Below are 15147 nucleotides of genomic sequence, written 5' to 3'. Positions count from 1 at the left end.
GGTAGGCAACCGGGGCTGAAACACCTGCATTCCTAACAGTTTGGTAGAGGACCTCCGGGGTCCGAATCAGATTACGGGGCTCTTCCCCACACCCCACACTCAAAATGGTTTTGGTGGAGCTAAGAGCACTTGAATGTTTCACAAGCTCCCAGGTAACTAGATGAGTAGCCACAGCACCCAAACTGATTCCTCACATGACAAGGGAAGGCAAAACATCCAGAATAATGCTGAGACGTCAGCATTCTGGGCTCTTTGGTCTGCAAAGCTGCCAGCTGGTTGAGGTAACTTTTCTCTCTCCTTGGAACCCCCCCGCGCAACTTATGTCCTTGGGGTACTTACCCCACTTTTTCCTGCCACACCTTCTAAGGTATGGACAGGGGTGGGGAAGGAAACGGGATACTGCTGTCAGACAGACTTGGACTCTGTCCAAGGAAACTCAGGAAATCATTTCACTTCTTTGAGTTTTAGTCGCTTACTAAATATAGATAATGATATGTCCTCAAAGAATTTTCTAAGGATTCAGTGAGAGAGTGCATATAGTGCCTGATACAAAGCAAGCACCCGCTAAGTACCAGCTGATACTGTTCATTAGCAGACTGTGACCTCCAAGAGGGCAGGCAACACGCCTTTTTTTTCTCCTGCTGGACCTGGCCCCAGAGTAGTCGGTCATGTTTGTGGAACCGAAGAAGGAGGCCAAATTCAAAGGAAGGAAGCCAAATTGGTGCTAAGACCTGAAGTGTCTGCAAATACAAAGCCTGTAGGCAGACATGCTAAAACAGGAAGTGAGGAGCCCTTGCCCCACCTCCATTCACGCCTCCCCCACTCACTTGCCTCCACTTCCGGTCTTTGTCTCCTCTCCTCTCCTTCAAGATTATCTTTCATTTCAGGTAATAGTAGTAGTAATAATAATAATAATAGTTAGTGTTTACTGAATGATCGCCATGCGTCAGGCACTGTCCTCAGCTCTTTGGCTGTATTATCCCAAGGAACCCTCACAACAGCCCTGGGAGACAGGTACTGGCACGATCTCCATTGTCCGGTGAATAAACCGAGGAATACAGAGGTCAGGAGCTTGCCCCAAGTCACACAACTTGAGCCCGGTGGAACCGGGAAAGGAAGCCAGGCCGGCTACATGCTCCAGATGCCTGAGGAGGGGGTGTGTGTGTGCTTGAGGTATGTGCATGGTGTGGCTGAGGTGGTGGTGCGTGCGGTGTATATACGGTGGTGTGTATGTGTGTGTGCACGTGCACGTATACGCAGGGAGTCAGTGGGGGCGCGTGCAGAACACTTGCCCTCTGGACGCGCCAGCCCCCTGCAGCCCTGCAGAGCTACCTAGCTCCTAGCACTACAGAGCTTTTTCTTTTCTTTTTTATTGGGGGGGGGGGGGGTTCATAGATGGCCTTTACTATGTTGAGGTATGTTCCCATATGTGTGTGTGTGTGTTTGTGTGTGTATATATATCAGTATATATGTCACATATATATGTGTGTGTGTGTATATATATATATACACATACATATATATATAATTTATTGTCAAACTGGTTTCCACACAACACCTAGTGCTCATCCCGACAGGTGCCCTCCTCAATGCCAACAGGAAGGTATCCATTCTTACTGCCCTTTGGGGAACAGAGAGAAACCAGAAAGGAGGCCAAAGTGGGAGAAGAGGACAGCTCATAGGAAGCAATTGGCTTCTTCTGTCCCAAGCCCATCCTCATTCTGTCCCTTCCTTGGTTGATGTGTGCCTCAAGCCTCCGGTGCAGTGAGAGTGTCTGCCAGGGCCGATGCCGAGCTCACTTGGATGTGGCCCCCAGTGCCTATAGGCATCCTCTGACTAGCCCGAACCAAGGGTGCCGATGGTCTTCTTGTCCACAGGATGAAGTTCCACAAGCCATGTGCTGTCACGTGAACAGGATGGCATAGCCCAGCAGGCTGCCTGATCTCACCCACGGAGCAGATCCACCCCCATCATTTAATGAACCTGTCGCCCGGTCAGTGATCCAGTCTAGAGAGTGTCTACCTGGACAGGATGCTGGGCATTAACGACAGGTGGAGTTTGGCTCTGAGGCCCTGTGGACTGGCTGCCCTTGGAAGCATCCCGGAAGCAGCGCCCAGGGTTCCAGAGGGCTGAGACAATCTTCTTGTATTCCCTACGGAAGTTCTGGTTCAGGAGCCCGTAGACTATGGCATTAAGGCAGCTGTTGAAGTAAGCCAGGTAGTAGCTGGTGACAAAGAGCCCCTCCGGGACCTGGGGAGCTATTCCTTCTGGATCGATGGCCACAGCAAGGCCAATGCAGTTCAGCGGGGCCCAGCAGATAGCGAAGATCACAAACACCACGAACATGGTTAGGAAGCTCCGGACATCGCTGGGCCTCAGGCGCAGCTTGGTCTCCAGCTTGGCCTTCCTGTGGGACTGGAGCACCAGCACCCAGATGCGCAGGTAGCAGAAGGACACAACAGCAATGGGGAGGAGGAAGTGAATGACTACCACTGCCACTGTGTACTGTGTGCTGGCCGTCTGGATGAAGGTGCAGGAGTAGATGCGTGGGTCGTACTCCAGGGACCCCACGAAAAAGTTGGGCACCAAGGCCACCAGAGTGAGCAGCCAGGTGAGGCAGATGTAGACGGCGGTGTGCCAGTGCCGGTAGATCCGGTGGTAGGCCATGCTGTGACAGATGTAGCAGTAGCGGTTAATGGCGATGGCAGTGATGTTGAAGACAGAGCCGATGACACTCAGGCCCAGCACGAAGCCACTGGCCTTGCAGTGCTCCTCCCCCAGGGCCCAGCCGTCATGGAAGATGGCCACGAGGATTAGCGGGTAGGGGTACAAGGCCACCACCAGGTCAGCTGATGCCAGGCTCACCAAGAACAGATTACCTGGAACAGGAAATAGGGAGCAAGAGTCAGCAAGAGACCCCACAATTTCTCTTCTGTCGAATATCCTACCCTTTATCCAGTTACCTTAAACAGTTACTTAAAAGCTACTGAGCTAACTATTAGTACTGGGGATGGAACAGTGGCTTTTGGAGGCACGGCGTTCAGGGCTCACACAGCATCTCTGCTGCTCACTGTGTGACTGAGGCAAGTTACGCCGGCGCTCCAGGCCTCATCTTTCTCATTCGCAGAATGGGAATAATGATACCTACTTTCCACTATAGCTGTAGAATTAAATAATGGTGCCAAGTGCTTGGGGACACAGTGGGTGCTCACAAACGATGACAATTTTCATGAGAGGCACAGATGCTCGGGGGCTTGGCATCGTTTAAACTCCAACAAGGATTCCCAGGGACGAGGATCCAAACATCAGGAAAATTGAATTAACGACATTTAGAGAGTAGCCTGTTGACCAGTCGGGAGAAGACGCAAAAGGAGACTATCAGAGAGATTTATAGGAAGGTGGCGTGTGGGCAGGGAGGGGTGGTAGTGAATCCACTTCCCTGGCTTTTATATGCAAAAGAAGAAAGGACTGGACTCCATGCCACCAGGCCGGGCGTCTGCCGACATGGCCATGTGGCTGGGAGCGTAGGCCCCAGGCGAGGCAACACAGGGGAATACCAGAGTACTTGGTTCTTCCTCTTGCAAACTTTCTTCTATCCCACCTGCCAAATGCAGTTCACATTTAGAAAACTGAATTAAAGACACTTAGAAAGTAGCCTGAGCCGCCTCCCTTTGCTGAATGGAGTGTTCTCTGGCGTCACCAAGCTCCGTAGACAGGAGAACCTCTGGAAACTACAGCAGCCATTGATTAATATGCTTTGGACGTGTTCTGGGCCAGAATCCTAGGGAAGAGACGGGGCTACATCCAAAAGAACTCATTTCTATGGCTAAAACATTTGCATTCTAAAACAAACACTGACTCACGAATAAAACACCAAGAATCTGAAAGTTGGGCCGACATGAAGCTCAGAACATGAGAGGCTCGATCCCTGATGCCACTTGTTTCATTCACCGGGTGCACTGTTGGAGCACCAACTACATGCTCAGAAGATGATATCCTCTCCAGCCATAGAGACCCTTAGGAATGCAGTGGGCATTAGACGTCATCTTTCAAGCCTTCTAGCCTCTTACCACATGGTGGAGTGCAAGCTGCCGGCCCTAGAGCAGCTGAACACAGAGGGCAGATGATTCGAATACGTGTGCAGGAGGGACTCCCCAAGGAGGCAAGGACACTGGCTCCGGTGCCACCATGAATGTGTTCTGTATGTGGCAGAGGCTGATGTGACCACCTCAGGGGTCCAAAGCATCAGGCAGGGTCCAAAAGGTGCAGCCATCAGAGAAAGGTCTGGCTGTGGTCTGGCTTCAAGGGGGTACAGAAAAAGGGAGGCTCAGAGTCATCTGGCTGGGGATCCTTATGAGTCAGACCCTCAGGTAAGGTAGACTCCACAATTACAGTTACAAACCCCCAAGGTAGAGAAAGGGCTGTTTCCAGCCCGTTCCCCGTGCACATTTACCACGTCTCAAAGAAGTTTCCACAGGATGCGCTCCAGATGGGGGTGGGAACACAGAAGACCCCCAGGCAGCCTTTTTTTTTTTTTTTAATTTTTTTAACGTTTATTTATTTTTGAGAGAGAGAGAGAGAGAGAGAGAGAGAGAGAGAGAACACGAGTGGGGGAGGGGCAGAGAGAGAGGGAGACAGAATCTGAAATAGGCTCCAGGCTCTGAGCTGTCAGCACAGAGCCTGACACTGGGCTCAAACTCAGGAATGGTGAGATCTTGACCTGAGCCGAAGTCAGATGCCTGAGTCACCCAGGTGCCCCCAGGCAGTCTTCTTGAAGTGCCTATTCTGGCCTTAGAGGCATGTAGTCAACCTCACTCAGAACCAATAGAAAAGAAGCCTGTTAGCTTCCTGGGACTCGTCAGGACCTAACCACTCCTGAGTCAGACCTATGTGAGGGCCCAAGGGAGATAGGATGTAACTGATGTAACATCGTTTGGACAATTAGGCATCTTAATGGGATAAAATTGGGATAAAACCCTGTCACATTCTTCCTGCTGGGTATGGCCAGGCAGGAAATGCACATCTGAGGACCTGCTTGAGGTGTGGAGTGGGTCTCCTGCTTTTCCATTCAATTCCCAGTCATGTTTGCTGTCTCCACTGGTGGACTTCAGTCTCTGGCTCTCCTGCTCAGACCTCACCTGGCTCCAAGATGGCGAGGTATTTCTTCTTTCAAAGTTCTTGTTCTCAGCTGAATCAGGAGCCCTTGTCTCTTCCCAGAATTTTAAGTGTCTTTTTGACACTTGGAGGTGGTGCTGGAAGCCGGAATGACATGGGTAATTTCAGCTCTGTCGCTTTGAGGTTGGGCAAGTTACTGAATTTCTCTCTCCGTGACTGTTCCTTCATGGGCTCTCTCCTTTTCTTCTGAGGCCCTCCTTCCTTCTCTTCCCATGCATTCCACTTGGCTGTTTCTGTGAAGAAAATCACTTCTTTCCAACATAGGAATATTGGTCTCTGCAGGGCCCTCTGGGATCCTGATTGAGCAGCAAACAAGCTTTTGGCACTTGCAAGCACGTGCGGAGAAAGTCAAGGGCTGCTGGGAGCTGGTGCCAGCTCAGCCAGCTGTTTTCCCCGAAAACCAGTGAAGCTCTGCCGTGTTAATGTGGCTCATCCCCTAATAATGCCCCAGAGGCTGGCAAACAGCTTGTAAATAGTGGGAAGAACACATTCAACTCCACGTAGTCAGTGATTCAATTACTCTCCCCTATTGCTCCGGCTGTTCCTAAAAGGCTGAAATCAACCAGTTCCCGCTGTAGGTTCATCTGCCCAGACATCAGACTATCTCCCAGATTTCTTGACACAATTCCAAATTAGGCAAATGAAATTCTTGTTTTGTCTCCCATCTGTAGGAAGCCAGGTCCTCTCTGGAGGATACTCAAGGGAGATCTAGTTCTCTATCCATTTCTTCCCCTAGACAGGTGAGAAATCAATCAGGGTGCACACAACACTGCTCATCCCCCAGTGCATGGGCTTCTAATGAATATTTACATCACAAGTCCTGGCGTGATTTATTTCCATCTGGCTCCATCAGACAGGGTGTATTAGTGGAGACAGCCTTCAAAACAGGGCTTTGCTCACTAATACGGGATTCCCTTTTCATATTCATACACAGAGCACATCCCTCACACACAACCACCACAATCCCCTCCCTCCTCGCTTCCTCTGTCCTTTTTCCTGGGAAATCTACTTAACAAGGATCTGGTAATCCGGGGGGGGGGGGGGGGAAGAAAGCCAGCAGACGTCGTCGAGCTATCTAGTCTTCATCAGATAGGAAAATTCCAGAAGGTAAAGCTATCTCCATCCCTTGCCCCTCCTCCTGTGCGCCCCCTGCATCCCTCCTCCCTGTGCCCACCCTGCATGCCCCAAAAAAGAGTTTGTTGGATTTAAATTGTCCTCGGTCATTGAGCTAAAAGCCAATGTAGAAACAAATAGTCATGGAATCATTTTCTCAGTAAATATTTCTGAGTAGCTACCAGGCACCAGCTCTGCCTTTGCCAGGGCCGAGGGAGGCATGGTGAACAAGAAAGACACATTCCCTCCCCACACAAAGCTCATGGTCTCAGAGAAGCCAATTAAATAAATAAAAAACCAAGACATAGAAAGGTTAAAATAGGGAAATAAACAGATCGTCTATCATTTCTAACAGGGTTAAACTTTTGTGCCTCGGGGTCATCTTCTATCCCTTACCTATTCAAACATACGTCTATTGAGTACTACCGTGTGTGGGTCAAAGACATGGCCCCTGCTGTTGAGAGGCCAACAGGGCTATTGGGGAAACAGACACAAAAACAGCAGCCAGTCAGTGTGGTGAGAGCTGGGAGGGAGGCCAGGCTAAGGGAGCAGTGAGGAAGTACTCAGGTGGCCTGAGGACGGGGGCAGTGGCAGGAGATGGGGCTGGTCAGAAAGGAAAGTTCACCAAGGAGTTGAATAAAATTACAAAGACCCTTGCAACAGGCCTGCCTCCTTCCTAGAATGGCTGTTTTCTTCCAATGGGATTTGTACGGGAAAGGGCAGAGGAAATAATAATCATCTCTAAACTAAACTGAACTATTTTTATCAGTTCCTTTCTGGGGATAAGCATCTGAAATCACTGAGCAGATCATTTATCAAAAACTTGATTTCCTCGGGCACCTGGCTGGCTCAGTCAGTAAAGCATGTGACTCTTGCTCGAGGAGTTGTGGGTTCATGCCCTTCATTGGGTATAGAGATTACTTAAAAATAAAATCTTAAAAAAAAAACAAAAAACTTGATTTCCTTACAAACAAATGGCTTTTACATTAATGTAAGCTCCTAATTTGGTTCCCAAATTCTTTGGTGGCAGAGATTGTTTTCCACTAAAATGACATTATTTACGAAAATCTTAGAGAGTGTGGATGCATCTAAGGGCTAAGTTGAAATGTAACTTTGGTTTAATTAAAAAAGAAAAGGACTGTTAGGCAAGCTAATAGTGTAAACAAAAACATGATGGGGGTACTTCAACCACTTAAAAGAAGAAAATGTATTCTTTTTCCTTTTCTTCTTATGCCAAGAGCATAAACATCTATTTTTTAAAAAATGAGATTCTTGTTACAAAATATTCTTCCATAATCATCAATAGAGATATCTGGAGACTCTTATGGTACCATTTTATTACTTCACTTACACTTAATACTAACAACAAAGCAAAAATTTGTATAGCACCTTGGAGTTTATAATGTGCCTTTACATAAATTGGCTGAATTGTCTATCACAAGAATCCTTTAAAGTTGACAGCATGGTTTCCATTTCAAGAAACTGACACTAAGATTATGTGAACTGCCAATAGCCCTAACAGAAAGAGTGACAAAGAAGGGGCACTGGAGGGAATCAGGAAAAAGAAATGTCAAGGGCAATGGTGTAGTTTCTTGGTCATCCACCAAGGTGAGAAAGAACAGGAAAGTGTGCCCATTTAACCTGGCCATTAGGAGGTGACATTAGCAAGGGCAAATTCTGTCAAATGTTGGAGAATAAACTTTTGCACTGTAGCTGGCTCTCCCAATCAGCTCTGGCTTCAAGACAAGGAAAGAAATGGAAGGGTCTTTGCCAAGGGATATCCCCTTGATGGGGGGGATGTACAGAGTCTTTTTCCTTTTCTGTCTCTTTTAAATGGGAGAGACTTTTATCTGGCACATAATAAGCACACAGTAATATTAGCTCTAATTTATTACTGTTGTTTTTATATTATTATTAGTTGCATAGAAAAAAACAAGAAAGAGACTCTCAACTACAATCTTGGACTATAATTCCTGGAGATAAGATATGAGAAGTCACAGCTCAGGAAGGACAGCATAGAAGGTAGGACACTGACCCCAGGATGAAAACTCCCTCAGCACTGGGGACTCTACTTCTCAACTCCCCAAATTCTACTCTTTCAGCAATAAGTATTTTAAATTGTAAGACCTAATAGTGGCACTGGTATCTTCAGAATTTTGTGATATATCATGCTAAACACAGAACCCAACTTACGGGGAAAAAAATAAAAAGTCAGTCGAACACAGAAGTCTCCATGCCCCTGGGCTACTGAGAGCTACAGAGAGGGAATTAAAGAGGATTATGAGCTTTCTTGATTGTTCAGCTAAAGACATAATTATGGGATTTAAAATGTGTTTGTCTTTGCTTGGTGAAGAGATAAGAAAGTATTCAGAGCAGAAACCTGAAGTTGGAGAGCTCAGGCAACATCAGGGAGAGAGTCCAAACTAGCCCAGTTTGGTCTTCAGCGGATAAGCACTGCAAACCCCACGGGCTGAGCAGGTCAAAGGACACCTGTCACCAAGTGGCGCGTCTCCATGAGTGGTTGGTGGTGGTAGGATGATGCCTGGACCGAGTGGAATCCACCTCACCTATAACACCTGGAGTGCACAGGGACTGTGGGTCTACTAAGCATTTCCTCCAAGCCTCCCAAGAGCTTTTGCGTGAAGCCAGCCTATCTATTCATTCATCATTTACACCCTCAGTCAACAAGTGGGAGGAGAAGGCGGGCTCTGCTCCCGTCTAACTGGGCATGCAAAACCCCTGCCGGGCTGGAAATTCCCATCAGGAAGCCTGCAATGCAGTCTCTGTCCCTGGAAAAAGATGGTACAGGCTGAGCATCACTGGGTGCCTGGAGGACAGAGCAGACTCTGGACAAGGACCTGTGTGTTCGGCAACCAAGTCCTCCATGTTTTCCTGGGCAATCCCAACGTCAAACATTTCACATCCTTTCTCCTTACATATCACCAAACTGTCTTCCCCAACAGCCTCTAACTCAGACGCAGCACAAGAATCCATTGTCAGCCCACGGCTGCTGACTGTCACCTGGGAAATCAGCTACTGTGCCTACGGGCCAGGAGTAACTGATGCTTGTCGTGCTTTCACCTCTCTTAATGGAGATCATCTCAACATGACACTAAGGACATGAGTCTCTCAGCTCTCTTCCGTGTGGCCGACTGGACAGTGAAGGTAACGGCAGGAGGCTCACATTCCACAGGCAGCCCAGACCAGCAAGGGGCAAACTCCCTAAGGAGCCACTGAGGCACAGTTTGGGGCAGCCCAGGCATGGCTGGAGGCGGCCGGCCACACAGGAGCAAGTGGAGCAGGCACACCTTTGTGTAGAGGTGCCACTCAGCTTTCAAGGACAAGAGTGAGGTGTACTGTACCCTTTTAGTGTTCAAAGCAGTTCAGTTCCGTAAGAACTCCACTGATTGCATGTGCAGTTCTGAGTGCCGTAATGAGCCTGCCCCACCTCGTGAAGCACGATTAATTCCTTCTGACCCGTTGCCTTCCGTTGTCGTGTCCATTTTCAACTTGTTTCAACACCCGTATTCAGTCCTTAGTATGCCCTCAGCTCTGTGGACAGAAATGGACTAAAAGTCTCAGCCTTCAACAAACTCATAGTCCCACAGGGAGAGAGAAAGACCAACAACAGGACAGCGAGGCAGGAGCTGTCTGGGGAGGGCCCGTGGAAGCCCGAAGAGGGAGACAGAGTCCCCACTCCCTCTCCATGGAGGACTTGGTTGCCGAACACACAGGTCCTTGTCCAGAGTCTGCTCCCCACGCCTTTCTTGCTATTAATAAGCAACGTCAACAACCGCACCGGGACATTCACTAGCAGAAAGAGGCAGGGAGCTCCCCGAGATGAGGCAGTGCATAGCACGCGTGGACTGTGTGGGAATGGTTGTAGTTCACAAGTGCGATGAGAGGAGAGAAGAGGCTGTTGCATTAGCGGGGGCTAGCCCCTGGAGAAGGGCTGTGTGAGCCGCGTTCCCGAGTCACCTGTGGTATAGACCCAAGGCAGTAACGGATGGCAGTGACTCCACTGGTGGCAAGAGCCACTGCAGGACTGAGCAGGGAAGGCTGACTGGACCCTATGGATAGTTTCCTCAAGCGATGGTGAGTGTGTAAGGTAGGGCAGTAGGAGTAGGGAGGGCAGGAAAGGGGAATATTGAGAGATATTATAAGGCAAAACTCATGGGGACTTGGGGAATGAAAGAATGACTCCCAGGGATCAGGTGTCTGGGAGAAGAGAAGGAGGTCCAAACACTGGCATCTGGTAAGCCAAGGAAAGAAGGTTTTCAAGGAAGGAGTAGGCCTCGATGACAGATATTTGCACAGAGGGGCATTTCTGAGGCCAGGCTGCAGAACACTGAGGAGGAGATGGGGAGCAGTGAGGTAGTCAGCGGGTGGAAATTGATGTCTGGTTGTGACGGGACAGAGAATAGCAATGAACTTAGAAGCAGACATACAATCAAGGGAAGATTCTTTTCTTTTTCTTTTTTTGGAAATTCAGTTTTATCTTATTATTTTATTTATTTATTTTGACAGAGGGGGAGAGAGAGAGAGAGAGAGAGAGAGAGAGAGAGAGAGAGAGAATCCCAAGCAGGCTCTACACGTCAGTGTAGAGCTGGACACGGGGCTTGATCTCATGAACGGTGAAATCATGACCTGAGCTGAGATCAAGAGTCAGATGCTTCACTGACTGAGTCACCCAGGAGCCACTTTTTTTTAAACACCAGAGACCCTTGGGTATGTGTGCCTATTTGTGTGTATACCTGTGTGCCTGTGTGTGTGTGTGTGTGTGTGTGTGTGTGTGTGTGTATGTGTATGTCTATGATAGACATTGAAAACACAAATAAGAGAGAAAGAACTTGATGGGGGAAGGTTCCAGAAAAGCAGGGAAAGGAAGAGATAAAAATCAAAAATGCAGAGATTATTGTTGGCTAAGTCTAGACCAGGGCAAGCATGGCCGTGGCAGGCACAGAACATGTCCTCAGATGCTGTCAGGAAAGCCCCAAATATGGTAGGTCCCCAGGAAGCACACACTGAGAATTGTCAACTGCCAACCCAGTGCCATGTAAAAAAAAAAAAAAAAAAAAAAAAAAGAGTGAACCAAACACCTGGTCTTCCCTTCCAAGGTGGGTCTATGCCCCACATCTGTCTCCCATCTTCCCTCCATCCCTCCCTCTCTTTACTGCTATCTCTGAAAAGATCGACCCAATGCATGCAGCAACAGAAGCCACAGATAGGGTAGTTCCAGGAAAAAAGGACAATTAATCTAACCACTTACCTGCCACCAGGATCATCCCTGTTGGGAATGACAAGAGGAACTGGGGCACCTGAGTGGCTGAGTCGGTTAAGCATCCGACTCATGGTTTCAGCTCAGGTCATGATCTCACAACTCCTGAGTTCAAGCCCCACAACCCAGCTCTGCGCTGATGCTGATGGTGCAAAGTCTGCTTGGGATTCTCTGTCCCCCTCTCTCTGCTCCTCCCCCACTCAGGCTCTCTCTCTGGCTCTCTCAAAAATAAATAAATAAACATTTTTTACAAAAGGAATGGAAAGAGGAACTGCATCTGTAATAGTCAAGTAAAGGATACTGGCGTCTGTCTGCTAAGAAAGGTTCTATGATCTTAATATGGGCTGTGTGCCTTGGTTATGGGACCTCTGAGTGTTCTCATTGCCACAGTCCTATCTTCTCAACACCAGTGAATTAAGGAACCAAACTTAATTACAGAAAGGTCTGACATGAGTGTTTCGTAAGGTCACTCCAAACTCTCAGTAGAGGAGACTTGATTCCTAGTGGAATGAGTGAAAATTCCAAGTGCTGACAGTTTTTTTTAAGATTTTTTTTTTTTTTTACATTTTATTTATTTTTGAGAAACAGAGTGAGACAAAGCGTGAGTGGGGGAGGGGCAGAGAGAGAAGGAGACAGAATCTGAAGCAGGCTCCAGGCTCTGAGCAAGCAGTCAGCACAGAGCCTGATGCGGGGCTTGAACCCACAAACTGTGAGATCATGACCTGAGCCAAAGTCGGATGCTCAACCGACTGAGCCACCCAGGCGCCCCAAGTGCTGACAGTTTTTAAGCACCTTTTCAGATCTCACCCTGCTAGGGTTTAACTGAAGTCAATGGTATGCTTTTTCATGACCCTCGTCAATAAATGCAATGGTCAAATCAAAGCTGGTTGAATTGCATGACTAGAGCAGCCACCAGTGTGTCAGGAATTAACGTCATTTAGCTATAGTGTCAAAATTTGTTCCTGGTGCTGGGCTGTAGTGAACTCAACAGGAAGTAGGAACAGGGGATGTGCCAGCAAGTCACAAGCTCATTACACACCCCGGCCACACTCCCAAATCAGTAAGGCTTCCGGGAGCGCCCCCCCCCTCCCCGCCCCTCGGAATGGAGGAAGGGAGAAGATGCCTGTCTTCAGGTTAAGAAAAAAAGCAGTTCCCCCGCTCCCCCCCAAGTCTCCTTTTCCTTAGCAGGCTGCCCAGATTATTCACCAGGGAAGCACAGCCCTCCAGGCTATCTCTAAACACCTGGTTAGTCAGGGAGAGAAGTCGCCTGTGTCGGAACCTGGAGGACCCAGCCCCACCTCCCTCCTGCCCCTCTGTGCCGGGGAAGCATGTTTGTGGTTCCCGCAAAGGGACAATGTGATCAAAAAATTTCAAATACCACTTTCTAACCACAACCTGCCCTTTCATAATATATAGCTTTTACTCAGAGCACGTAATAATGTCTTGAAAAAGGTATTCCAGATAATACTAACCACCACTACTGAAATGATGGCGTTAGAAAGCGTGTTTCTACTTAACAGTGTTGTTTCCCATATTATGAACAGTAGCTCCTAATTTTATTTTTTGTTTGTTCTTTAGGTAAAAACACTGGAGTCACAGATCCGCACAAAATATATATACCCATTTACAACTGGCCTTTCTGAATGGTCTGGCTCCCTAGAAAAGCACAGTTAAACTACATACTTGGCTTTCTTGCTGTTGCTTTTTAATTTTAATTCACTCTAATATTTGAAGGGCCCTTAAGCCCAAACTAGGAAGTTACAAATTGACAAACAGGGCTTTGAACTTCTTCGCAGGCTGAGGTGCTCAGCATGCTCCAATGATCTCTCAGGATCAGAGTTCAGAGACTCCCTCCCTCATCCCTGCCCTTGTAGAGCCCCGGAGTGGAAACACTGAAATGAGAGTGGGCAGAAGGGAAAAATACTTTCAGGACTGCAACCCTATTTTGCCAAATCATCGTTTTAATCTTCACCGAATCCCACGAATTCTCTGTCTTCAGAAAGGACCCCATTATCTCAAAGCAAAGTAGTTCCCACCCAAGCAGACCCTGCAGATTTCTGCATCTGCACTCTCTTGGCTGGAAATGGGTCTTCGGCGAACTGGAGAGAAGTTTCTAACCCAAAGCTCACCCGAGCGCTTCCTTGAATTCATTCATCTTCTTGACACCTGCTTTGTGAACCCCTGTGCTCGGCAGGGGAGGGAGAGAGGTGTCAAAGATCCTGAGATTTCTGTGGCCAGATAGGGGCACCATCTGGAGCCGCACAAATTGGAGCACCCCGGATGACAGCAGCCTCCAGACACGTGCGTTCCCACAGCGCCGGCGCCGTGCCAACAAGTGCGCCAGAAAAACTTTGTGCAGTTCACGCTGGCACAGGTCCGCCAAGTGCCCTCCGGCAGCTGCGAGAGGCGGACGCCAGCGCCTCGCGTCGGGGAAGGGCAGGAACTCACCCTAACTTTTGAGCCGAGGAGCAAACTTGGGGACTAGGTTAGAGAATAGGGAACGGGGCGCCCGGGACTGAGGACGCGCAAAGAGGCGGATGGCGGGGTCAGGGTCGAGACCAGACGCCAGCCCCAGCAGCGGGCGTGGCGCTCACCTGCGTTCCGGAGCCTGCGGTTCCTGAGCACGGAGAGGATGACCAGGAGGTTGCCCACAACGTCCACCGCGGTAGTGACGATAAGCACGGTAGACAGCGCGGGCGCCTCCCAGAGAGGACGGGCGGTCCCCGAGGGCCGCGCGCGGCCCGTCCCCGGCCAGTCCGGGCGCATGGCCAGCTCGCCCGCCTCGCAGCAGTTGGCGTAGGAGACGTTCTCAGGCATCCTGGACCCTCCCGCGCCGCGCGCGCCAGCCACCGCGCCACCCGCCGTCGCCTCAGGGAGCGCGGTGCCGCGCCTGCAGTTCTCGCCCTCCCCTCTGTGTCCAGGCTGCGCGGGCGAGGGAGGAGGCCTGTTAGGGAGGGACCCAGAGGAAATCATTAAGCGTGGGCAGGGGGCGGAGAGAATGTAGGAACTGGAGGACGACTTAGGGTGCAGGCTTGCCCAAAGGAGCGCCTTCCTCGGTGGCTGGCTCCGGAGCAACTGAGACCCAGAGCCCAACTGTGCCTGGCCCAGCCCAGGTCTCAGTCCCTGAGTGCACCTCCACGCCCAGATCCCAGATTCCTTCCTCCCTCAACCCCCAAGAGAAGCTGTGCCCAGGAAGGGACACCTAGGCTTGCAGACTGGAGAAGGTGCTGGTGGTGGGGACCTGCCCACCTGTTGTCAGAAGGGCAAGGTTTGCAGTCCCCATGGGGCTGTACAGCTCCAAAGAGAACATAGTCCCTCCCCAGCGTATGGGGACAGATCCCAGGACAGAGTAGGGTAGAGGGTTGCTCCAGGCAGCTACAGGAGAAAAACAAACCTGTGCTATTTATTGAGCACTTGTTGTTTATCCTGGGAGATATTGATGACGTCTCTGCCCTGTCCTTTTTATAAACCAAGACATCTATTGATGTATGAACATTTATTTAATTATGACAATACTTACACGGATGTATGGTCAATACTGGAGGTTATTATTATGTGGTTTGGGAGGGTTTAGAATAACA

At 49.3% G+C, this 15147-nt stretch overlaps 1 protein-coding gene across 1 annotated transcript; it reads right to left on the bottom strand.

Annotated features, from left to right (window-relative positions):
* Positions 1-1566: 1566 nt before the first annotated feature.
* Positions 1567-14398, bottom strand: MTNR1B (melatonin receptor 1B). The gene is made up of 2 exons (XM_078433944.2): positions 14161-14398; positions 1567-2879 (listed from the first exon to the last, which is right to left on the bottom strand). The coding sequence occupies exons 1-2, from the start codon at positions 14381-14383 to the stop codon at positions 2008-2010; spliced, it is 1095 nt and encodes a 364-aa protein (XP_078290070.2). The 5' UTR covers positions 14384-14398; the 3' UTR covers positions 1567-2007.
* Between the last annotated feature and the right edge of the window lie 749 nt (positions 14399-15147).

Source organism: Panthera onca, chromosome D1 (assembly GCF_046562875.1).
Source record: "Panthera onca isolate mPanOnc1 chromosome D1, mPanOnc1 haplotype 2, whole genome shotgun sequence".
NCBI lineage: Eukaryota > Metazoa > Chordata > Mammalia > Carnivora > Felidae > Panthera > Panthera onca.
Note: the sequence above shows the minus strand (reverse complement) of the source record. Positions and strands in the feature narration are given on the sequence as shown.

What these genes read in the sequence shown, in the direction of transcription:
- MTNR1B (XM_078433944.2), bottom strand. Translation starts at nt 14,383, where the DNA reads ATGCCTGAGAACGTCTCCTACGCCAACTGCTGCGAGGCGGGCGAGCTG. An exon ending in CCGCAGGCTCCGGAACGCAG is followed by an intron (nt 2,880 to 14,160) that starts GTGAGCGCCACG and finishes TTCCTGTTCCAG; the next exon opens with GTAATCTGTTCTTGGTGAGC.